General features: G+C 33.4%; 1 protein-coding gene across 9 annotated transcripts in view; it reads left to right on the top strand.

Annotated features, from left to right (window-relative positions):
- The first annotated feature begins 692 nt into the window (after positions 1–692).
- The window catches only part of LOC100855173 (probable disease resistance protein At4g27220), a 49,645-nt gene continuing 24,733 nt past the window's right edge, over positions 693–25,604 (top strand). For 2 of the 9 annotated variants that reach the window (XR_009467904.1, XR_009467905.1), the window contains exons 1-7: positions 693–4,085; positions 5,271–5,732; positions 6,767–7,210; positions 8,971–9,414; positions 11,196–11,639; positions 12,590–13,109; positions 15,541–15,675. Coding sequence is in view for 5 of the 9 variants with exons in the window: in XM_010662948.3 (XP_010661250.1) it covers positions 1,326–4,085; positions 5,271–5,732; positions 6,767–7,210; positions 8,971–9,414; positions 11,196–11,639; positions 12,590–13,072 (5,037 nt within the window). In the remaining 4 variants the exon portion in view is untranslated. Of the gene's footprint in view, positions 4,086–5,270; positions 5,733–6,766; positions 7,211–8,970; positions 9,415–11,195; positions 11,640–12,589; positions 13,110–15,540; positions 15,889–22,302; positions 24,804–24,852; positions 24,958–25,604 lie in introns of those variants that run through there. The other 7 variants (XR_787703.3, XR_009467903.1, XM_010662948.3 and 4 more) reach the window with 7 other exon arrangements.

Here is a 25,604-nt window from a genome sequence, read left to right as displayed (position 1 = left end):
TAAAATTATAAAAATAATAAAATATAAATAAAAATGTATGACTTTCTTTTTTAATGGACCCTTCTAATTATAAAATTTTATAATGTGAACTAATATTCATGCTCATTTTTTATTTTTTATTTTTTATTTTCTTTTACTATAAATAAAAGGGTTTAAAATTTCATAATATGATGGTACATAATAATGAGATTAAATCCCAATAAATGATAAATAAAAATAATTTAGTTGGCACAATAGGTGATTCATAATCCAACATCCATGGAAACAAAGGATTTTAATATTTTCACAACCTTTTAAATAAAAATATTAAAAAATAATAATTATTAATTTGAGATTTATAATGAATAATTTTTTTTTCAAATAAATAAATAATTTTAATAGAGTGATATTATAATATTCCATAAAGTTTTTGAGATTATAAATATAGTGAAGTCTTCTTAATTATAGGTACATATTAATTATTTTTGAAAAAAACAATTTTGGTATAAATTTTAAAATTTAAAGTTATATCTGAAAAATATAACATCAAAATATGATGCTTAAATTGAATGCAATTTTTTATTTGAGTTATCATGAGATACCGTAAATTTAGAAATGGAAGTTTTAATTGTTATATTTTTTAAAAATTCTGTGAATATAATAATAGTATGATGATGGTGAGTAATGGAGGTTAGGTGGCGAAAGTCCATAAAGCAAGAACTCAGAAGATTCCATGCGTGCCATCACTTGTTTTCCTATTATTAATAAAACACCCTTTCCTTCTAACCAAACTATTTTCACATTCAGGAATCTGCAATTCTGCTGTTCTGCTATTCTGAAGTTGGCTTGCTGCTCTCCTTTCTCCTTTCACCAAAACAACCGTTTCCTCGTCGATTTATCACCCAATACTCACTGCTGTTTCCCATTTTTTCATTTTCCTTCTCTCCGTCTCTCCCTCTTGCCAGAAAGCCTTTTACTTATTTCGTTTTGGGGATCACTGAATTCCAAAATCCAAAGCTTTCTCAATCTCTTCACTCTGTAACCCTTTTCTCTTTTTTATCAACTATTTCTTCTTCTTTACCAGTAATCACTCTCCTTTTCCACTTTCCTGATTTCTGTCTCTCCTCTCCTCTCCTCTCCTCTCTTCCTGAAAGAAAAAAAAACAATCCAGCTCTCTTCCACAAACTCTGCTCTTTTTATACCTCAAGCCTTCCATTTCTTCTGTCACAACAGTTTCAATCAAATATCAATCTCGTGTATTGTCTTTCTCCTGCTGTGGTTGCTCTATTAATTCTTTATCTGCCTTTGCTCAATTCCCATCTATTTCTAGAAAAAAGAAGTTGGAAATGGTTGACATTGTTATTTCCGTTGCAGCAAAAGTTGCAGAGTACCTGGTTGGTCCAATTATACGTCCACTGGGTTATGTGGTTAACTACCGTCACAACATTACGGATCTCAACCAAAAAATTCAGAGTCTCCATCTTGAAAGGGAGAGGCTGCAGATACCTGTGGATGATGCTAATAGGCAAAGGGATGAAATCTTTTCTGATGTTCAGGAGTGGCTGACGTATGCAGAAGGGATCATCCAAAAGAGAGATGATTTCAATGAAGATGAAAGGAAAGCAAGCAAGAGCTGTTTCTATTTAAAGTCCCGCTACCAGCTAAGCAAGCAAGCAAAGAAGCAGGCTGCGGAGATTGTTGATAAAATCCAAGAAGCTCATAACTTTGGTGGCAGAGTATCGCATCGCGCTCCTCCTCCTCCTCCTCCATTCATCAGCTCTGCATCTTTCAAAGATTATGAGGCTTTCCAGTCAAGAGAGTCTACTTTTAACCAAATTATGGAGGCCTTGAGAAACGAAGATATGCGCATGCTCGGTGTCTGGGGAATGGGCGGCGTGGGCAAAACCACTCTTGTCAAACAAGTAGCTCAACAAGCGGAGGAAGACAAGCTCTTTCACAAGGTGGTCCTGGTGTTACACATATCCCAAACTCCCAACATCACAGAAATTCAAGAAAAAATTGCAAGAATGTTGGGTTTGAAATTTGAGGCGGGGGAGGATAGAGCAGGTCGCCTGATGCAAAGGTTGAAGAGAGAGAAGAAAATCCTGGTGATCTTAGATGATATCTGGGAGAAACTTGGGTTGGGAAAAATAGGAATTCCTTATGGAGATGATCACAAGGGGTGCAAAGTGCTGCTGACTTCCCGGGAGCGTCAGGTTTTATCTAAAGATATGTATACTCAAAAGGAGTTCCATCTTCAACATTTAAGTGAAGATGAAGCCTGGAATTTATTCAAGAAGACAGCAGGTGAATCCGTGGAGAAGCCTGAACTGCGTCCCATAGCAGTTGATGTAGCTAAAAAATGTGACGGTCTACCAGTTGCAATTGTCACCATTGCAAATGCATTAAGAGGTGAGATGGTGGGTGTATGGGAGAATGCGTTGGAAGAACTGAGAAGGTCTGCACCAACAAACATCAGAGGAGTAACTAAAGGCGTCTACTCATGTCTGGAGCTGAGCTACAACCATTTGGAAGGTGATGAAGTAAAGTCATTGTTTTTACTTTGCGCTTTGCTGGGGGATGGTGATATTTCCATGGATCGCTTGCTACAATTTGCTATGTGTTTGAATTTGTTTGAAAGAACATATTCATGGGAGAAAGCAATAAATAAACTAATTACATTGGTGGAAAACCTCAAAGTCTCAAGCTTGTTGCTTGACCATGAAGGAGATGGTGATAGCTCTTCGAGCTTGCTTTTTGATCAAGCTTTTGTCAGAATGCATGATGTTGTTCGTGATGTTGCCAGATCAATTGCATCCAAAGATCCTCATCGATTTGTGGTGAGAGAAGCTGTTGGATCACAAGAAGCTGCTGAATTACGAGAATGGCAGAAGACGGATGAGTGCAGAAATTGCACTCGCATCTCTTTGATATGCAGAAATATGGATGAGCTTCCACAGGGCTTGGTATGTCCGCAACTTGAATTCTTTTTATTGAATTCAAGTAATGATGATCCTTATTTGAAAATTCCAGATGCCTTTTTCCAAGACACCAAACAACTCAGAATTTTAGATTTGTCTAAAGTGTCTCTTACACCATCTCCTTCATCACTTGGTTTTCTTTCAAATCTTCAAACATTGCGTCTAAATCAATGCCAGATCCAAGACATAACAGTAATTGGAGAACTGAAGAAACTACAAGTCCTTAGTTTGGCAGAGTCCAACATTGAACAGCTGCCAAATGAAGTGGCGCAATTGAGTGATCTAAGGATGTTGGATTTGCGGTATTGCGATAGCCTTGAAGTAATTCCACGAAATGTTATATCAAGTCTATCCCAATTAGAGTATTTGAGTATGAAAGGAAGTTTTCGTATTGAATGGGAGGCGGAAGGATTTAATAGGGGAGAAAGAATTAATGCTTGCCTTTCTGAGCTGAAACACCTGTCTAGTTTGAGGACTTTGGAGTTACAACTATCAAATCTCAGTTTGTTTCCAGAAGATGGCGTGCCCTTCGAAAACCTCAACTTGACCAGATATTCAATAGTAATAAGCCCTTACCGGATACGAAATGATGAGTATAAAGCCTCCTCAAGAAGGTTGGTGTTTCAAGGGGTTACAAGTCTTTATATGGTGAAGTGCTTCTCCAAGCTGTTGAAGAGAAGTCAAGTTCTAGACTTGGGGGAATTGGATGATACTAAGCATGTGGTTTATGAGTTAGACAAGGAAGGTTTCGTTGAACTCAAGTATCTCACTCTCTCTGGATGTCCTACCGTTCAATACATCCTTCATTCCAGTACTTCAGTGGAATGGGTTCCACCACCTAATACCTTCTGTATGTTGGAGGAACTGATCCTTGATGGCCTAGATAACTTGGAGGCAGTATGCCATGGCCCAATTCCGATGGGGTCTTTTGGTAACTTAAGAATTCTAAGACTAGAGAGTTGTGAGAGGTTGAAATATGTTTTCTCTCTTCCCACACAACATGGAAGGGAATCAGCTTTTCCTCAACTGCAACATTTGGAGTTGAGTGATCTCCCAGAGCTCATTAGCTTCTACTCCACAAGATGCAGTGGTACCCAGGAGTCAATGACATTTTTCAGTCAACAGGTATCTTACTACTCGATATCTAATTTCTGCCATTACTAGTATTTATTTACACTACTTTTACACTAAATAAATATATTCTAAAAAATAAAAACCAGAATTAAAAAGTAAACTTTAAAACCAAAATTATATAAAATTTTAGTAAAATGTACTTGTACTTGTCTTCCTTCCTTTCTTATATTTTCTTATTTATCATACATTTATTATCTTTATTTTATTTTTCTGAATAAATTTTAAGGCCTAATCTTCACTTTTCTTTTTTCATGAATTTATTATGTTAATTTTTTTAATAATTTGAAGGCTTAATTCATTCTTTTTTATTATATGATTTTTTGCTTAACTATTTTTAACATAAATATTTTTGTTAATTTTCTTTCAATATTAAACTCTCTTTATTTTCATGAAAGGAATAATTGATACTAATATCGTTTAAAGAAACTTATAAATTTATTTTTGTATTCTAAACCAATAGCAAGGGAGAAGAATCGATTTTGGAATGAATGAAATACTAATTATAAGAGTTATAAAGTTTTAAAATATGAAATACTTTGTTTATAGCCCAAAAATAACTATCACCAAACAAAATGTAGAAGAAGAAAAAGAAAAACAAAATATAGATATTAATAAAATGACGAGGTTGGAGTTATTGGAAACCAATATTTTATTTTATATTTTTAATTACATAATTTGTGATAGTAAATCAATATTTTGGTAAATATTAGATAAAATATAGTTAATTTGTTTTTATGTTCTAATATTATTAATATGACCATTTATCAAATCACATCAATAAAACCTTTTAAAAATGATAATTAATTAATCAAAAAAATTTAGGATAAAATAATCATATACATATTACTCCAACATATAAATGCTCTACTTGTTTTAAGTTAGTAAAATTGTATTGGAGAATGAATAAATGAAAAATACTAAAACCAAAGTATTATATAATGAGAAGTCTATTAGTTTTAGACAATTAATAAAAATAAACTTTCCTTCTAAATGAGTTTCAAGCTGCTTGTAGTGAGGTCTAGTTTAGTTTCATATAATGTAGAAAATACGCAGATAAAATTATGAATTTATTTTGTGCTTTTTCATATTGACATATTCACCTCCACCTCTCTTGTTCTATTTATACGTGTCTAGTTATTGAGAATGTATTAATCAAATGGATGATCAATTGCATAGGCTGCATTCCCTGCCTTGGAGTCCTTGCGTGTACGTCGTCTAGATAATCTGAAAGCATTGTGGCACAACCAACTTCCAACAAATTCCTTTTCCAAACTAAAGGGCTTGGAATTAATTGGCTGTGATGAATTGCTGAATGTTTTTCCCCTTTCCGTGGCGAAAGTCCTTGTGCAACTTGAGGACCTAAAGATATCCTTTTGTGAAGTACTAGAGGCAATTGTTGCTAATGAGAATGAAGATGAAGCAACATCTTTATTCTTATTCCCTAGACTAACCTCTCTCACACTCAATGCTTTACCCCAACTCCAAAGATTTTGCTTCGGAAGGTTTACTTCAAGATGGCCACTTTTAAAAGAATTGGAAGTGTGGGATTGTGATAAAGTGGAGATACTATTTCAAGAAATAGATTTGAAAAGTGAACTTGACAACAAAATTCAACAATCACTCTTCTTGGTTGAAAAGGTACATGTCGAGCTTTTAATTTAAATTTTTCTAGCCTTTGTTGAGCATTTAAAAATTTCACCTGTTACATGATAGTACCAATTATCAAACTTTTGCCTTAAAAAAATCCATCCACCTTTTGCGTTTCTTTATTCTTATCTTATTTAAATTTCATTTTTTTCTTAAATCTATATTCTCTATAAAATCTAAACAAGAGTTTCAAAAAAGAACATACCTCAATAAATAAAGTTAAAAGTAAAATGAAATAAAGTTAAAACTATAAACTAACACTCTACAAAATCATCTTAGAAAAACTATTAAATAAGCTTTTTTTTCATTTTTTTTATTTTTTTAAAATTTATTTTCGTTTTATATATTTGAAGGAAGAAAGTTGCCAAATAAATTATAATTAAATTATTAATTCAACCCATTAATATAATGTCTTATATTAGATAATTAAAAAATTTATAGATGGAATCTAAGATGAATCCATGCATCATAGTGTAAATTAGTTTACCATAAAATCCAATTCAAAGTTGTAAAAATTCGAAACTAGATAGTTTAGTGTCCATTTGGATACACTTCAAAAAAAAAAAATCAGAAATTTGTTTATAAAAGTAAAATTTCTTATATAAAATGTATAGATTTACCTTATTTCCTTAAAAATAATTTTTTAAAAATTTAAAATCCGAGGTAGTAAAATTTTTAGTATTCATAATTTTTTTAAACATTTTTTTAAAAGTATTACTTACATAATGTAACCCTCTAAGAGTTCTTGTATCTTATATAAAAGTTAAAAAAATAAATAAAATAAAATAAAAATAAAAATAAAAATAAAAACCTCTTATTACCTCATTTGGAAAGCAAAATTTGGAGGTTTTTTTTTTTTTTTAAGTTTCATTGGATCTTCAAAATCTGGAGGCTTTTTCTTTTCTTTTCTTTTCTCTTTCTTGATCTTCTTCATTCTAGTTTAAATTTTGTGCTTTGTATATGTATCTAATTATTAGGAATGTATATGTACATATTATTAACTAAAGGGATCATCAATTGCACAGGTTGCACTCCCAAACTTGGAGTCCTTGTTTGTAGGCACACTGGATAATATAAGAGCATTGCGGCCTGACCAACTTCCAGCAAATTCATTTTCCAAATTAAGGAAATTGGAAGTAATTCTATGCAACAAATTGCTAAATCTTTTTCCGCTTTCTGTGGCGAGTGCTCTTGTGCAACTTGAGGACCTATGGATATCCTGGAGTGGAGTGGAGGCAATTGTTGCCAATGAAAATGAAGATGAAGCAGCACCTTTACTCTTATTCCCTAACCTTACCTCTCTCACACTCCGTTATTTACACCAACTCAAAAGATTTTGCTCTGGAAGGTTTAGTTCAAGCTGGTCACTTCTTAAAAAATTAGAAGTGGACAATTGTGATAAAGTGGAGATACTCTTTCAACAAATAGGTTTGGAATGTGAACTTGAGCCACTCTTCTGGGTAGAACAGGTGCGAGTTTACCCTTCCTTGAATTTTCTAAATTTTATATGTTACATTATAGATCTTAATCTTTTTAGCTAATGTTACAATGTTTTAATCGTAAACTTTAATATCATAGGAATTTAAAGCGATTTTAAATAAACTTATATTTTGTTGCTAAATTAATCATACTACATAAACTGATGTGAACATGGAGAATAATATACAATTAATTACAAGTAGTAGATTTTTTGGAGGTGCAACAAACATAGCGATTGTGTACAAGAATACTAGAAACTAAAACCAATTATTTATAAAATTATCCTACTTGACTTATGACAAAAATAAATTACTTTGGATTTTTTTAATATAATCATTTTTAATTAATATTAATTAGACTTAAATACTTCATGTGATGCCTTAAGAACGAGTTTATTTAATTGAGCATACAAAATCGCATTAATTTATAGTGGTGTTCATTTAGAATTTAACAAAAAAAAAATGTTGATGTTTTATTTGAATTAATATGCAATATTCCCTAGACTAACCTCTCTCATACTCAATACTTTACACCAACTCCAAAGATTTTGCTTCAGAAGGTTTACTTCAAGATGGGCACTTTTAAAAAAATTGATAGTGCTCAATTGTGAAGTGGAGATACTATTTCAAGAAGTAGGTTTGAAATGTGAACTTGACAACAAAATTCGACAATCACTCTTTTTGGTCGAAAAGGTACATGTCAAGCTTTTAATTTAAATTTCACTAGCCTTTGTTGAGTATTTAAAAATTTCACCCGTTACATGATAGTGCCAATTATCAAACTTTTGCCTTAAAAAAAATCATCCACCTTTTGCGTTTCTTTATTCTTATCTTATTTAAATTTCATTTTCTTTCTTAAAATTTATATTCTCTATAAAATCTAAACAAGAGATTCAAAAAAGAACATACCTCAATAAATAAAGTTAAAAGTAAAATGAAATAAAGTTAAAACTATAAACTAGCAGTACTCTACAAAATCATCTTAGAGAAACTATAAAAAAAGCTTTTTTTATTTTTTAAAATTTATTTGCATTTTATATATTTGAAGGAAGAAAGTTGCCAAATAAATTAAAATTACATTATTAATTCAACCCATTAATATAATGTCTTATATTAGATAATTAAAAAAATTTATAGATGGAATCTAAGATGAATCCATGCATTATATTGTAAATTAGTTTACCATAAAATCCAATTCAAAGTTGTAAATATTAAAAACTAGATAGTTTAGTGTCCATTTGGATACACTTTAAAAAAAAAAAAACAGAAATTTGTATATAAAGGTAGAACATCTTATACAAAAAGTATAGATTTACCTTATTTCTTTAAAAATAATTTTTCAAAAATTTTTTTAGATATCACAATTTTTTTTAAGTATTACTTGTATCTTATATAAAAGTTCAAAAAAAAAAATCCGTTTTCCATAGCTAGTTAAAATACGTTTTCCATAGAAGTTAATCAAATTTGAAACAGAGGCAAAGAAAAAAGAAAAAAAAAAATCCTCTTATTACCTCATTTCGAAAGGAAAATTTGGAGGTTTTTTTTTTTTTTTTTTTTTAAGTTTCATTGGATCTTCAAAATCTAGAGGCTTTTTCTTTTCTCTTTCTTGATTTTCTTCAATCTAGTTTAAATTTTGTGCTTTGTTATACTGATATATTTTCCTTTAACCTCTTATTTTCTATTTACATGTATCTAATTATTAGGAATGTATATGTATATATTATTAACCAAAGGGATCATCAATTGCACAGGTTGCATTCCCAAGCTTGGAGTCCTTGTTTGTATGCAACCTACATAATATAAGAGCATTGTGGCCTGACCAACTTCCAGCAAATTCATTTTCCAAATTAAGGAAATTGCGAGTAAGTAAATGCAACAAATTGCTAAATCTTTTTCCGCTTTCTATGGCAAGTGCTCTTATGCAACTTGAGGACCTACATATATCGGGGGGTGAAGTGGAGGCAATTGTTACCAATGAAAATGAAGATGAAGCAGCACCTTTATTTTTATTCCCTAACCTTACCTCTCTCACACTCCGTGATTTACACCAACTCAAAAGATTTTGCTCTGGAAGGTTTAGTTCAAGCTGGCCACTTTTGAAAAAATTGGAAGTGCTTGATTGTGATAAAGTGGAGATACTCTTTCAACAAATAAGTTTGGAATGTGAACTTGAGCCACTCTTCTGGGTAGAACAGGTGCGAGTTTACCCTTCCTTGAATTTTCTAAATTTTATATGTTACATTATAGATCTTAATCTTTTTAGCTAATGTTACATTGTTTTAATCTTAAACATTAATATCATAGGAATTTAAAGCGATTTTAAGTAAACTTATATTTTGTTGCTAAATTAATCATACTAGATAAACTGATGTGAATATGGAGAATAATATACAATTAATTACAAGTAGTAGATTTTTTGGAGGTGCAACAAACATAGCGATTGTGTACAAGAATACTAGAAACTAAAACCAATTATTTATAAAATTATCCTACTTGACTTATGATAAAAATAAATTACTTTGGATTTTTTTAATATAATCATTTTTAATTAATATTAATTAGACTTAAATACTTCATGTGATGCCTTAAGAACAAGTTTATTTAATTGAGCATACAAAATTGCATTAATTTATAGTGGTGTTCATTTAGAATTTAACAAAAAAAAAATGTTGATGTTTTATTTGAATTAATATGCAATATTCCCTAGACTAACCTCTCTCATACTCAATACTTTACACCAACTCCAAAGATTTTGCTTCAGAAGGTTTACTTCAAGATGGGCACTTTTAAAAAAATTGATAGTGCTCAATTGTGGTAAAATGGAGATACTATTTCAAGAAATAGGTTTGATAGGTGAACTTGACAACAAAATTCAATAATCGCTCTTTTTGGTCAAAAAGGTACATGTCATGCTTTTAATTTAAGTTTCACTAGCCTTTATTGAGTATTTAAAAATTTCACCTCTTACATGATAGTGTCAATTATCAAACTTTTGCCTTAAAAAAATTCATCCACCTTTTGCGTTTCTTTATTCTTATCTTATTTAAATTTCATTTTTTTCTTAAAATTTATATTCTCCATAAAATCTAAACAAGAGTTTCAAAAAAGAACATACCTCAATAAATAAAGTTAAAAGTAAAATGAAATAAAGTTAAAACTATAAACTAACAGTACTCTACAAAATCATCTTAGAAAAACTATAAAAAAAAGCTTTTTTTATTTTTTATTTTTTTCATTTTTTTATTTTTTAAAATTTGTTTTCATTTTATATATTTGAAGGAAGAAAGTTGCCAAATAAATTATAATTACATTATTAATTCAATCCATTAATATAATGTCTTATATTAGATAATTAAAAAAATTTATAGATGGAATCTAAGATTAATCCATGCATTATATTGTAAATTAGTTTACCATAAAATCCAATTCAAAGTTGTAAAAATTAAAAACTAGATAGTTTAGTGTCCATTTGGGTACACTTTAAACAAAAAAAAAAAAAATCAGAAATTTGTATATAAAGGTAGAACATCTTATACAAAAAGTATAGATTTACCTTATTTCTTTAAAAATAATTTTTCAAAAATTTTTTTAGATATCACAATTTTTTTAAAGTATTACTTGTATCTTATATAAAAGTTTAAAAAAAAAAAATCCGTTTTCCATAGAAGTTAATCAAATTTGAAAGAGAGGCAAAGAAAAAAGAAAAAAAAATCCTCTTATTACCTCATTTCGAAAGGAAAATTTGGAGGTTTTTTTTTTTTTTTTTTTAAGTTTCATTGGATTTTCAGAATCTAGAGGCTTTTGCTTTTCTTTTCTTTTCTTTTCTCTTTCTTGATCTTCTTCAATCTAGTTTAAATTTTGTGCTTTGTTATACTGATATATTCTCCTTTAACCTCTTATTTTCTATTTACATGTGTCTAATTATTAGGAATGTATATGTATATATTATTAACCAAAGGGATCATCAATTGCACAGGTTGCACTCCCAGGCTTGGAGTCCTTGTATACAGACGGACTAGATAATATAAGAGCATTGTGTCTTGACCAACTTCCAGCAAATTCATTTTCCAAATTAAGGAAACTACAAGTAAGGGGATGCAACAAATTGCTAAACCTTTTTCCGGTTTCTGTGGCGAGTGCTCTTGTGCAACTTGAGGACCTATATATATCGGCGAGTGGAGTGGAGGCAATTGTTGCCAATGAAAATGAAGATGAAGCCTCACCTTTACTCTTATTCCCTAACCTTACCTCTCTCACACTCTTCAGTTTACACCAACTGAAAAGATTTTGCTCTGGAAGGTTTAGTTCAAGCTGGCCACTTCTGAAAGAATTGGAAGTGGTCGATTGTGATAAAGTGGAGATACTCTTTCAACAAATAAATTTGGAATGTGAACTTGAGCCACTCTTTTGGGTAGAACAGGTGCGAGTTTACCCTTCCTTGAATTTTCTAAATTTTATATGTTACATTATAGATCTTAATTTTTTTAGCTAATGTTACATTGTTTTAATCTTAAACTTTAATATCATAGGAATTTAAAGCGATTTCAAGTAAACTTATATTTTGTTGCTAAATTAATCATACTACATAAACTGATGTGAATATGGAGAATAATATACAATTAATTACAAGTAATAGATTTTTTGGAGGTGCAACAAACATAGCGATTGTGTACAAGAATACTAGAAACTAGAACCAAATATTTATAAAATTATCCTATTTGACTTATGATAAAAATAAATTACTTTGGATTTTTTTTAATATAATAATTTTTAATTAATATTAATTAGACTTAAACACTTCTTGTGATGCCTTAAGAACGAGTTTATTTAATTGAATTTCATACAAAATTGCATTAATTTATAGTGGTGTTTATTTAGAATTTAATAAAAAAAAAATGTTGATGTTTTATTTGAATTAATGTGCAATATTGATCCAATCTGTTTTTAGCCACATTGCATCAAAACTTGTCAAAGTGTACCTTGATTATTTAGACACAGTAATTCATTATGCCTTATATGGAAAACAACAACAACAACAATTATAATAATAATAACAATAATAGTGTTTACTTATTTTCTCCTAATAGCTCTTTGATCAAGAAGGAAATATAATTATTAAATATATAAATGTTAGGTTTGTAGATGAAATGAACTTGATTTATAGTTTTTTCTATTTACTATGGTATTATAGCCTTATTTTTCAAGTGGTCGTGAGTTTGAACTTGAAGGCTTGTTTATTTTTATCATTTATTGAGCTATTTGCAAGCTCAAAGAGGATTGTTGTATATGTGTGTATATATAACTTATTTATTTATTAAAAAAAATCACATAAATGAAATGTCATTCCTCTTATGTAACTTGGTTTGCCAGGAAGCATTTCCTAATTTGGAAGAACTAACATTGAGCTTAAAGGGCACTGTGGAGATATGGCGAGGCCAATTTTCAAGGGTGTCTTTTTCGAAGTTAAGCGTTTTGACAATAAAGGAGTATCATGGTATTTCAGTTGTGATTCCCTCGAATATGGTTCAAATACTACATAATCTGGAAAAACTAGAGGTGAGAATGTGTGATTCAGTGAATGAGGTTATCCAAGTAGAAATAGTGGGAAATGATGGACATGAACTAATAGATAATGAGATTGAGTTCACCAGATTAAAGAGTTTGACATTTTATCATTTGCCAAATCTGAAAAGCTTTTGCTCATCAACAAGATATGTCTTCAAATTCCCATCCTTGGAAACAATGAAGGTGGGAGAATGTCATGGGATGGAATTTTTTTGCAAGGGAGTCTTAAATGCACCAAGGCTAAAAAGTGTACAAGATGAATTTTTTCGAAGAATATTGGCAAGATGACCTGAATACCACCATACGTAAGAAGTTCATGGAACAGGTATGAATGGAGTAATTCCCCTAACTAATTCTTTTTACTCCTAATATCATCGTTTCCTTGGCTATTCTATAAATATAGTAAATACTACTTTAATCTTATTTGTCTTAAAGGTTATTTGGGGTTATTCTACTTAAAATGTCTTTATCTTTAACATTTTTTTTAATAACATTTCCCTCATAAACATTTTTAAAAAGAATCACTTCATGTTTGGATATAAACTAAAAAAAAATGTTTTCATAGTATTGTTTTATATAACAGCAAAATGATTTTTTTTTTATGAAGTTATTGTCTAGGAATCATCACTTCATATTTTTTACCACTTTTAAAATTTTGTCAAACACCTAATTTTTATAAGAAATGTTTTCAAGCATTAAGAAGTATTATTAACACCTTTCAAAATCACTCCCAACAAAATTCTTAATTTATTTTGTATGAAGAAAAGACTCAAAACAAGCCTATAGAATTTTCATTTTATTCAAGTCTAAAAGAACATGTTTAATTTCTTAATATAAGCAAACTGTCTTGATATTGTTTGTTGCCTTGGTGACATCATCACTCTTTCATATTTTGATTTCTTAACATGTTTAAGAAGTCATGAGGCTTTCTTGTGACTTGAGAAGTAAAAAGTGTCTACCAAAAAGTTCATAGATATATATATACACACACACACATTAGTTAATTCAGGTGCAAAACTACAAAGAGAAACAAGCATTATAGTTGAAGCTAGAGGTTAGGATATCAAGTTAGAATAGTTAGATAAAAAAATTTGATACTTAAGGTTTCATTTAGATACACTTTCTTTATTTATTTGTTTTTCAAGAAAAAGATAATAGCACATTCTATATAAAATATAGGAACTCTTATACAAAAAGTATGAACTTACTTTATGTTCTTTAAAATTTTAAAATTTGAGAAAGCAAAATTTTTTTAATACCTCAATTTTTTAGAAACTATTATCCTTTCAAGGTAATTCTTTAAAAATTGTTACATCTTATATGGGAGATACTATTATTTTTTAAACAACACATTGATTATTTAAGAAATATTGGAAGGTTCAAGTTATTGTGTTTTGGCAAAAAATTTTGAAGGTCCAAGTTGGTGCAACAACTATAAAGTACTTGTCAAAAAGTTTATGTATGTATGTTTAACCAAATCCAAAGGTAGAGAGCAAGGAGTCCAGTATTGTGATTAAAAAACTAATTTAGAATAGACATAAGAGCTAATCTTGTATTTAACTTGGTTAAATAATCAAGTTAGAATAATTTGAGCAAGAAATGTGATAAGTTCATTGAATAACCACATTAGCTTTGATAAAAAGATGTCTTACAAGTTAGAATTGTTCTAGAATTGGGGTTTGAGCCCTACTTTAGCAAGCTAGAAAATTCAACAAAATCTTTTTTAACTTTTATTTGCTAAGCTAGAGTTTGGGGGAGAGGCCTAAGTTATCATCACATGTTTGAAGATATATGATTCTTGAATTTTCAAAATTGTTTGAGATTTAATATATATTTGAACTACTATGAGATATTGAATGGGGATATTTACCTATTATGGACAATGTTCTCATTTTCTTTTGGTTTGTAGATTAAGAAGTCTAATTGAATAAAAAATAAATAATAAAAAATCTTGCTAAAACCTAAAGAGTGAAGGATATTGTGTTGGGTTTAGTAAAGTATCAATTTAGCTAGTCCCAAATAGCAAAAATAAAAAGAAAAAAGGAAATCTGTCCTATTTCCATTTCAATCTAAAAAATTATTTTTTGATAGTGCAAACATCATTTAAGGGAAGAAGGTAATGTAAGAATTCTCAATTGTGTAGTCTTTTATCATCTTTGATTTTGTCAACAAAAACATAGAGCATTTAGAAAAAAATAATTTAAATGGTCATGTAATGACCTCATCCCATCCTAAGCTTAGAGATTAACTCTAATATCTTTTGTGACAATTTGTTCTTGTTATGTAAATATTATCCACTTTGGTCCTAATGAGCTCTCACACCATTAAAAATCATCTATCTAGTTAAGAGAAATCCACCATAAAGTTATAGAAACTTTTTCTATCTAATATAGGATATTACTAGTCATGACAATATTTTTCCTTTTTTTAAAAGTTAAAGGTAGACAATTATTTGAAGTTCTACACCAAGATTCTACATAGAGGGTCTCATTTTTATATAGAAGAACTAGTTAATACTTAAGGCAATTTATAATCTTTATCAATATTGTTACCTAAATGTAACCTAAGAATATGCATTAAATAAATAATATCACTTTCAAAGAACACAAGGATAATATGAAGCATTAGTTTGATCTAGCATTCTATGATTCACCCTCCAATCCAAATTAATTTTCGTCCTAATTATGTTAACCTTCATCATTGTAATTTTCATCTTTCCTACCTAATATGAGTCTCTTTGTTGGCAAAATGCTTAGGGTTATAAAGAGGAAGATTCTGAAAAATTGGATTCTATCAATTCAGATTTTAGGGATGAGGATTTTGAAGAAGACTAATTTCATTTTTCGAATGCAAAACAAGGAAGAGGTGTTTGGTTTTTCTACATAGTCTATGTGAGTGAAACACCGCCTTCAATTGCTTTTTTTTTTTCCTTTTGTGCATGTATATTATTACATCTTTGAAGGGCCTTTGTTCTTAATGTCCTTTTTTAGGTATGTTGGACTTTTTATTTTGAGGAGATGCATAGATTAACATTTGTGGTAGAGAAATTTCTGCTAATGATGTTTCCTTTATTTAAATCGACTTTGGAAGGATTTTTATCTCTAGATGTCTTGATTTTTTTTTTTAATAAATAAGTTAGATATCTTTAGTATGTTTTGTTCTAAAGATTGAACACTATAAGTTGCTACAAGTCAACTGACTATGATCTAAAATGTGTGTTAATTTAGGAATTTGTGCACCTTCTACTTTATTAATATTATTCTTACTTATGTGAGATGATATTATATAATGAATGTTTTGTTGAGGATCATGTATATCCATCCAAATTCATAAAATTTTCTAAGCAATTTCTTATACATTCTAGTTATTTTACCAAATACTTCAATGGTGATATCTTGTACCACAAACACTTATATGGGATCCAAATATATGGGTATTCAAAACCATCATTTAATATGTTTCATTAGCCCCTCATATAAATATAAATTGGTCTGATATCCCATATCAGTCCTCTAAACTATGTTGTCATATTTTATAGTCATACGAGCATATTATACCTAGAGTAGACTATCCCTACATGAGATGGAATAGATCATTATAAATAGTATTAAATTCGATCCCACACATTTATGTGAGAATCCTAACTATACATATATAATTAATCCGATGAGAACCAATTTTTATACAAGGGGAAGTGGGTGGTCAGATCATTACAATTGGTTAAGGGTTTATTTGGTTTTGATCTTGCTAGTAGCCAAAATATCTTAGTAAAAAAAAATTTTGACCAAATATTTTTTATAATGAAGCATTTTTAATTAACTTCTCTCCAAATTACTCTCGAGCGAGCTCTTAGTATGTAACGCTTTTAATAGTATTGCTCTCATTAGAAATATTTTTATGAATAACCACTTAGTGTTTTGATGTAAACTAAATATTACCAAAAATGGATTTTTGGAAGAATTGGTCACCTATGAAGTAATTGTTCAGAAGTGATTTTTTGAATTTTTAATGTGATTTTCAAATATGCTTCCAAATATTAGGAGATGCTTTTAATAAGGGTAACGAAAATACCCATCAAGGTGGATCTTCGCAAGATCTATCCCTACTTAGGTAGGGATCAGTAATCAAGGTCGAGGGGGAAGGAAGGGAACCCTATTCTCTACTTCAAACCCATCTTCCCCTTCATAATTATTATAATTATTATTATTATTATTATTATTATCTACTTCAAACTCATCATCCCCTCCTTAATTATATTTATTATTATTATTATTATTATTATTATTATTATAGGCCAAGGAGTATCCGTTCTTAGACTGACTTACAAGCTGAATTCCTTAAGAAATTTTTTCCCACTCATAGAACAAATGGCTTGAAAAGGCAAATTTCAAACTTCTCAGCTAAAGAGAATGAGAAATTCTATGAGTGTTGGGAAAGATACATGGAAGCTATAAATGCTTGTCCTCACCATGGCTTTGATACTTGGCTACTGGTGAGTTATTTCTATGATGGTATGTCCTCTTCAATGAAGCAACTCCTCGAGACAATGTGTGGAGGAAATTTCATGAGCAAAAATCCAGAGGAAGGTATGGATTTCTTGAGCTATGTGGCTGAAGTTTCAAGGGGATGGGATGAACCAACCAAAGGAGAAGTGGGAAAGATGAAGTCTCAGCTGAATGCTTTTAATGCAAAGGCTGGGATGTATACTTTGAAAGAAGATGATGATATGAAAGCAAAGTTGGCAGCTATGACAAGAAGATTGGAGGAGCTGGAGCTGAAAAGAATACATGAAGTGCAAGTTGTTGCCGAAGCACCAGTGCAAGTGAAGCTGTGTCCTATATGTCAATCATATGAACATTTGGTGGAGGAATGCCCTGCAATTTCAACTGAAAGGGAAATGTTTAGAGATTAAGCAAATGTTGTTGGACAATTCAAGCCCAATAACAATGCGCCTTATGGAAATACCTACAACTCAAGTTGGAGGAATCATCCAAATTTCTCATGGAAAGCCAGAGCAACTCAGTACCAACAGCCGGATCCACCATCTCAGCAATCTTCAAGTCTTAAACAAGAAATGGCTAATCTCAGCAAGGTAGTGGGAGATTTTGTTGGAAAGCAAGAAGCCACCAATGCTCAACCGAATCAAAAAATTGACAGAGTAGAGAGTATGTTGAATAAAAGGATGGATGGAATGCAAAATGATATGAACCAAAAGTTTGATAACATCCAATATTCAATTTCAAGGCTTACAAATTTGAATACACTGCAAGAAAAGGGAAGATTTCCTTCTCAACCCCACCAAAACCCCAAAGGTGTCCATGAAGTGGAAAGCCAAGAAGGAGAGTCATCACAGGTGAAAGATGTCAAAGCCTTGATCACTCTAAGGAGTGGTAAAAAAATTGAGCAGCCAACACCCAAGCCACATGTTGAGAAAGAAGAAGAGATAAAGAAAGGGAAGGAAATGGAAGATAAAGAGAGTGAGATCAGTGAAGAAAAGAAGGACTCTGATTCAACAATGAAAGCAATTCCAGAGAAGGAGCTTCTCAAGGAAGAAATGCTGAAGAAATCAACTTCTCCGCCTTTTCCTCAAGCATTACATGGGAAAAAGGGGATTAGAAATGCAGCTGAAATCCTTGAAGTATTGAGGCAAGTGAAAGTTAATATTCCACTACTGGATATGATTAAACAAGTTCCAACGTATGCAAAATTCCTAAAGGACTTATGTACTATCAAAAGAGGGTTGACTGTAAACAAGAAAGCCTTCTTGATTGAGCAAGTAAGTGCAATCTTACAATGTAAGTCTCCTTTGAAGTACAAAGACCCGGGAAGTCCTACCATTTCAGTCATGATTGGAGGAAAGGTAGTGGAGAAAGCCTTGTTAGACTTGGGAGCAAGTGTGAATTTGCTTCCATATTCCGTCTACAAGCAATTGGGACTTGGAGAGTTGAAGCCAACAGCAATCACTCTATCTCTGGCAGATAGATCAGTGAAAATTCCAAGAGGGGTAATTGAGGATGTATTGGTTCAAGTGGATAATTTCTACTATCCAGTAGATTTTATTGTTCTTGATACAGATCCTACTGTAAAGGAAGCTAATTTAGTTCCTATCATCCTGGGAAAGTCATTTATTGCTACCTCAAATGTAATCATCAACTGCAGGAATGGGCTGATGCAACTCACTTTTGGCAACATGACACTGGATCTCAATATTTTCTATATGTCTAAAAAGAAAATCACTCCGGAAGAAGAAGAGGGTCCAGAAGAGCTATGTATTATTGACACTCTGGTGGAGGAGCACTGTAATCAAAATATGCAAGACAAGTTGAATGAAAGTCTTGTGGATTTTGAAGAAGGTTTGTCTGAATCTCCTACTGTGCTTGCTACTCTACAAAGTTGGAGAAAGATAGAAGAAATTCTACCTTTATTCAATAAAGAAGAGGAGGCATCTGCTAAAAAAGAAATTCCAAAACTCAATCTGAAGCCTTTACCTGTGGAGCTGAAATATGCATATCTTGAAGAAAATAATCAATGTCCTGTTGTGATATCTTCATCTCTGACCAGTCATCAAGAGAATTGTTTAATGGAAGTTCTCAAGAGGTGTAAGAAGGCAATAGGATGGCAAATATTTGACTTGAAAGGCATTAGTCCTTTAGTTTGTACTCATCATATATATATGGAGGAGGAAGCAAAGCCAATTCGTCAATTTCAAAGAAGGTTGAATCCTCATCTACAAGAGGTGGTGCGAGCTGAAGTGTTGAAGCTACTTCAAGCAGGAATCATCTACCCTATATCTGATAGCCCTTGGGTGAGTCCTACTCAAGTGGTACCAAAGAAGTCAGAGATCACAGTGGTTCAGAATGAAAAAGGGGAAGAAATTACTACACGCCTCACTTCAGGTTGGAGGGTGTGTATTGATTATAGAAAGTTGAATGTTGTAACCAGGAAAGATCATTTTCCATTGCCATTTATTGACCAAGTGCTGGAGAGAGTCTCTGGACATCCATTCTATTGTTTCTTGGATGGGTATTCAGGGTATTTTCAGATTGAAATTGATTTGGCAGATCAGGAAAAGACCACTTTTACATGTCCATTTGGAACATATGCTTATAGGAGAATTCCTTTTGGTTTATGCAATGCACCTACTACATTTCAAAGATGTATGTTGAGTATTTTCAGTGATATGGTGGAGCGAATTATGGAGGTTTTCATGGATGACATCACCGTATATGGAGGTACATTTGAGGAATGCTTAGTTAATTTGGAAGCAGTTCTTCACAGATGCATTGAAAAAGACCTGGTGCTCAACTGGGAGAAATGCCATTTTATGGTACGTCAAGGAATTGTCCTTGGCCATATCGTCTCTGAAAAAGGCATTGAAGTTGATAAAGCAAAGGTGGAGCTCATTGTCAAATTACCATCTCCAACAACTGTGAAAGGAGTAAGGCAGTTCCTTGGCCATGCAGGGTTCTATAGGCGGTTTATAAAAGGTTTTTCAAGTCTTTCAAAACCTCTTTGTGAGCTGTTAGCTAAGGATGCTAAGTTTATATGGGATGAAAGGTGTCAAAATAGTTTTGATCAACTGAAGAAATTTTTAACAACAACTCCAATAGTGAGAGCCCCTAACTGGCAATTACCTTTTGAACTGATGTGTGATGCCAGTGACTTTGCTATAAGAGCTGTGCTTGGCCAAAGGGAAGATGGGAAGCCCTATGTGATCTACTATGCAAGCAAAACACTGAATGAAGCTCAAAGGAACTACACAACTACAGAGAAAGAATTGTTAGCTGTGGTATTTGCTTTGGACAAATTTCGTGCTTATTTAGTGGGGTCTTTCATCATTGTCTTTACTGACCATTCAACCTTGAAGTATTTTTGACAAAGCAAGATGCAAAAGCAAGGTTGATTAGATGGATTCTTTTGTTACAAGAATTCGATCTTCAAATCAAAGATAAGAAAGGAGTGGAGAATATGGTAGCTGACCACCTTTCAAGGTTAGTTATACCACATAATTCCCATCCCTTGCCTATTAATGATGATTTTCCTGAAGAATCACTCATGTTCCTAGTGAAAACTCCTTGGTATGCTCATATTGCTAATTATTTAGTAACTGGTGAAATTCCAAGTGAGTGGAATGCACAGGACAGGAAGCACTTCTTTGCCAAAATTCATGCTTATTATTGGGAAGAGCCCTTTCTTTTTAAGTATTGTGCAGATCAGATAATAAGGAAGTGTGTCCCTGAAGATGAGCAGCAAGGGATTCTATCTCATTGTCATGAGAATGCATGTGGAGGCCACTTTGCCTCTCAGAAAACAGCCATGAAGGTATTGCAATCAGGGTTTACTTGGCCATCTCTTTTCAAAGATGCCCACATCATGTGTAGGAGTTGTGATAGATGCCAAAGGCTTGGAAAGCTAACAAAAAGAAATCAAATGCCTATGAACCCCATTCTAATAGTTGAGTTATTTGATGTATGGGGCATTGACTTCATGAGACCTTTCCAAATGTCTTTTGGTAATTCTTACATCTTGGTGGGGGTGGATTATGTTTCTAAATGGGTTGAGGCAATCCCCTGTAAACAAAATGATCACAGGGTGGTTCTCAAGTTTCTTAAAGAGAACATTTTCTCGAGATTTGGGGTACCCAAAGCCATAATCAGTGATGGAGGTGCTCATTTTTGCAACAAACCTTTTGAAGCTCTGTTATCCAAGTATGGAGTGAAGCATAAGGTGGCTACACCTTATCATCCTCAGACTTCCGGGCAAGTTGAGCTAGCTAACAGGGAAATAAAGAATATATTGATGAAAGTGGTGAATTCCAGCAGAAAAGATTGGTCTATTAGGCTTCATGATTCATTGTGGGCATATAGAACAGCTTATAAGACTATTCTTGGGATGTCTCCTTATCGTCTTGTCTATGGCAAAGCATGCCATCTCCCTGTGGAAGTTGAATACAAAGCTTGGTGGGCAATAAAGAAGCTGAATATGGACTTGATTAGAGCATGAGAAAAGAGATATCTAGACCTTAATGAGATGGAGGAATTAAGAAATAATGCTTATATCAATTCCAAAGTCGCAAAACAGAGGATGAAGAAGTGGCATGACCAACTCATCTCCAACAAGGAATTTCAGGAAGGGCAAAGAGTTTTACTGTATGACACAAGACTCCATAGCTTTCCTGGGAAGCTCAAGTCAAGGTGGATAGGCCCGTTCATAATTCACCGAGTATATTCCAATGGAGTGGTGGAATTATTGAATTCCAATGGCAAGGACAACTTTAGAGTCAATGGATATCGTCTCAAGCCATTCATGGAGCCATTTAAACCAGAAAAAGAGGAAATCAACCTCCTTGAACCTCAAAAAGCCTAAGCAAAGAAGGGTTTGCTGGACGTGGTTATACCACAGTCCAAAATTTTTGTAAAATTTGTAAATTTTCATGTTTTTTCCATACATTTGATCTTAGTTTTTTTATCTTAAATCATGTTTTTAGGTGTGTTTTAAATCTTTTTGAATGATCTCAGGTAGAAGAAATTTCAAGGAAATTGAAAGAAAAAAATCGGATCAAATCGGAGCAAAAACAGAGTGAAAACAGAGCAAAAACAGAGCTCTGCGAGATTTCGCAGGCTGAAGAAAACTTCTGCGAAATGAGCATTTTGTTGCCAAACCATTCCGCAACACTTTGGAAGTCTCTGCGAGAATTTTCACAATTGCGAAAGCGAGTTTGGCACACGAGTGCCACTTCGCAGCACAGGAGCATCTGTTTCGCAGCTGCGAAACGCATTGCGAAGAGGAAAGGCCTGATTTCGCAACAAAAGTCCCATTCCGCAAGGTATTTCGCAATTGCGAAAGTGATTTTGGCACACGTGTGCCACTTTGCAAAACAGTAACATTAATTTCACAGCTGCGAAACGCATTGCGAAGTGGCTGCAAAAATTGGCATTTTGCTGCGAAATTGGCGTTTTGTTGCGAAACTCAAACTGACCCTTAGTCTTCCGTTATTACTATATATACTGGTCATTTGAGATGCGAAAAGGGTTTCAAAATCAGAGCGCGCCATTCTCGCAGGCTGTTCATCTCCTTCCTTGAGACTCACCATGCAAGCCTCCGGTCATCTTCTTCGATTAGCAGCTCCGGCCAAATTTCGGCAACCCGAAATGGCGCAAACCAGAGGGGCTAAGTATTCATCTCCTTCAAACCGCAAGAGAAGCCTGCGAAAGGAGCCAGTTCTGGATCCCGTTCCTGAGCCTTCGCAGCCGAAAGCAATTCCTCCTCCGGTGAAGCCAGTGCCACCAAAACCGCCGATGAGGCGTTACCTTACCAGGTCAGGGGGTCGGCCACTGCAAAAGAGACCCAGGGTAGAGAGCTCAGAACCCATCGATTTGACTGAGCAATCGCCAATTCCATCACTGGTTCCAACTCCAGTGCCGTCTCCAGTTCCCTCGCCGAGTCCCTTGCCAGTTTCATCTCCGGTGCCATCTCCGGCGCCGCAAACAAAGCCGCAGGAGCCTCAGCCACCACTTCCCAAGCCCCAAATTCCAGCTGAAATAGCTCCAGAAGAAGTAATCAGGAGGCCAATGCTAACTCAGCCCCCAATTGAGGGAAATTTGGATTGTAGAGCTCGGCCATTCCATTCCGAGCTATTCTTCGACATAGCAGCATTCAGAGTGAGGCCAGAGCTTACACAATCGTTCAACCTGCTGAGAAGGTACCACATGGAGCACCTGCTGACTCCGAGAGACTTTTTCTACCCCAGGATAGCCATGGATTTCTATCAATCCATGACAACCAACCAGGTCAGGGATCCAACTTTGATTCATTTCACTATTGATGGGAGGCATGGCATATTGGAGCACGCCATATTGCTGAAGCCTTGCAAATTCCCTATGAGCCAACCCAATTCGATAATTTTAGAGCTTGGACCAATCCTACTAAGCTGGAGATGGTGCGCACCCTTTCCAGAGGAGCTGCCAATCGATCACATTTGTTGAGGGGGGAGCTTCCTCCAATTATGTTTTTGATTGATGCATTTTTGCGTCATAATCTCTACCCACTGCAGCATTGGACTCAAAGAAGAGGAGTCCTCTTAGAAGCCCTGTACAAGATGTCTGAAGGATTTTTCTTTGGGCCTCATCATCTGATTTTGGCAGCCCTTCTCTATTTCGAAGAGAAGGTACACAAAAAGAAGCTTCAGAGAGCTAATTGCATTCCCCTCCTCTTTCCAAGGCTGCTATGCCAAATTCTGGAGCACTTAGGATATCCTTCTAAGCCTCAGTTGGAGAGAAAGCGCATTTGTCGTGATCTATTTACTCTCAACAAATGGAACAACATGACAGCTTACAAAGTTGATCAGCCTGAGCAGCCTCAGCCTGCTGCAAGGAGAGCATCCCCACGACACATACCTGAGGGTATAATAGTTGCTGCTCCTGCCATTCCTAGAGCTCTACCAGCTGCACCAGCTTCATCTCAGCCATCCACTTCAGCTGAACTGAGGATGGCCATTCCTATATCTGAATATAGAGAGTTGTGCCGTTCATTGGACACTCTCACAGCTTCTCAGAGCAGTCTTGCTCAAGAGATTGCAGCCATTAGAGCATGCCAAGAGCAGATGTTGGCCACTCAGGCCAAACACACTGCCATCTTAAGGCAGCTCCAGCATCATTTCAATTTGCCGCCAGCTGTAGAGCCCTCCACTTCTACTCCAGCAGAGCCACACTCTCATCCCTCAGAGTCTCATCCTCCAGAGCCCCAAGCCCCAGCTGAAGCACTTATTGAAGAGGCAGACCCATCTGCCTAGCCCCAGCACCACCCACTCATCAGACATTATATATATCTACTGCTTATGTTTTTTTATGTATTTCGTTTTTTTTTAGTTTGAAAGAAATCCCATTATTTTGGTACTATATTTGGGATTGCTTGTTTTACTTTTCTTTTGCATTGTACTCGAATGAATTTAAAGTAATACAAGTATTGACAGTTAGCATTAACTTATTCTTATTTCCTTTTCTCACATATTCTATTCTTTTTGAAACATGTGGTTTCTCCAATCAATATGCGAATTTGATATCACTCAGGAGGTACCACTTCCTCCCTCTAATTACAGTCACTCATATCACATTGAGGACAATGCTCATTTCGGTTGGGGGGAAATGAGGAAGGAAGTATGCTAAATTTTTTTGGTAATGCAATTATTTTGGTAAATTAGTTGTAATTTTTACTTTTTACTCTTTTTACTCTATTCTCCATGAATTTTGAGGAAAAATTTTCAAATTAAACCAGGAGAAATTGAACTGTTGTTTTTCACTTGACTTAGAGTATGGATTATGCTCACTTAAGTGGTTCAATTGTTGAAGCTTCTATTGAAATTGAATTTAGTTCTTCCACTTTAAGCTATTCACACACTGTGCACATTAGATTCCGATTATAAGATGAAAAGCTATTTCCCTCTTGACTTAGGATAATTTTGGGACTTGGTATATTTGACCTCATTTAATAAAATTGAAACACCCTGCAAAAGGCCAATGAGCCTTTGAAATAAAGAAAGTTGTTTGCTTGCCTTGAAACCCGAGCAAGGTCTGAGGGGTATATGGTGAAAATCTTTAAAGCCTGGTGCCCTAAGCCTTAATTGGTTGGGAGTCACCGACCTGAATGCTCGTTATAAGGGTGAATAGGTAGAGCTAGCATATGGTAAATGCTCGGGTATTAGAAATTCATTCTTAAAAGTCCGGGGAAAAATCCGAGGAGTTAGTGGTTGAAAGATCCTTAAAGCTTGGTGCCCTAAACCTTAATTGGTTGGGAGTCATCGATGGACCCCCATTACATGGAC

This window comes from Vitis vinifera, chromosome 15 (assembly GCF_030704535.1).
Source record: "Vitis vinifera cultivar Pinot Noir 40024 chromosome 15, ASM3070453v1".
Lineage (NCBI taxonomy): Eukaryota > Viridiplantae > Streptophyta > Magnoliopsida > Vitales > Vitaceae > Vitis > Vitis vinifera.
Note: the sequence above shows the minus strand (reverse complement) of the source record. Positions and strands in the feature narration are given on the sequence as shown.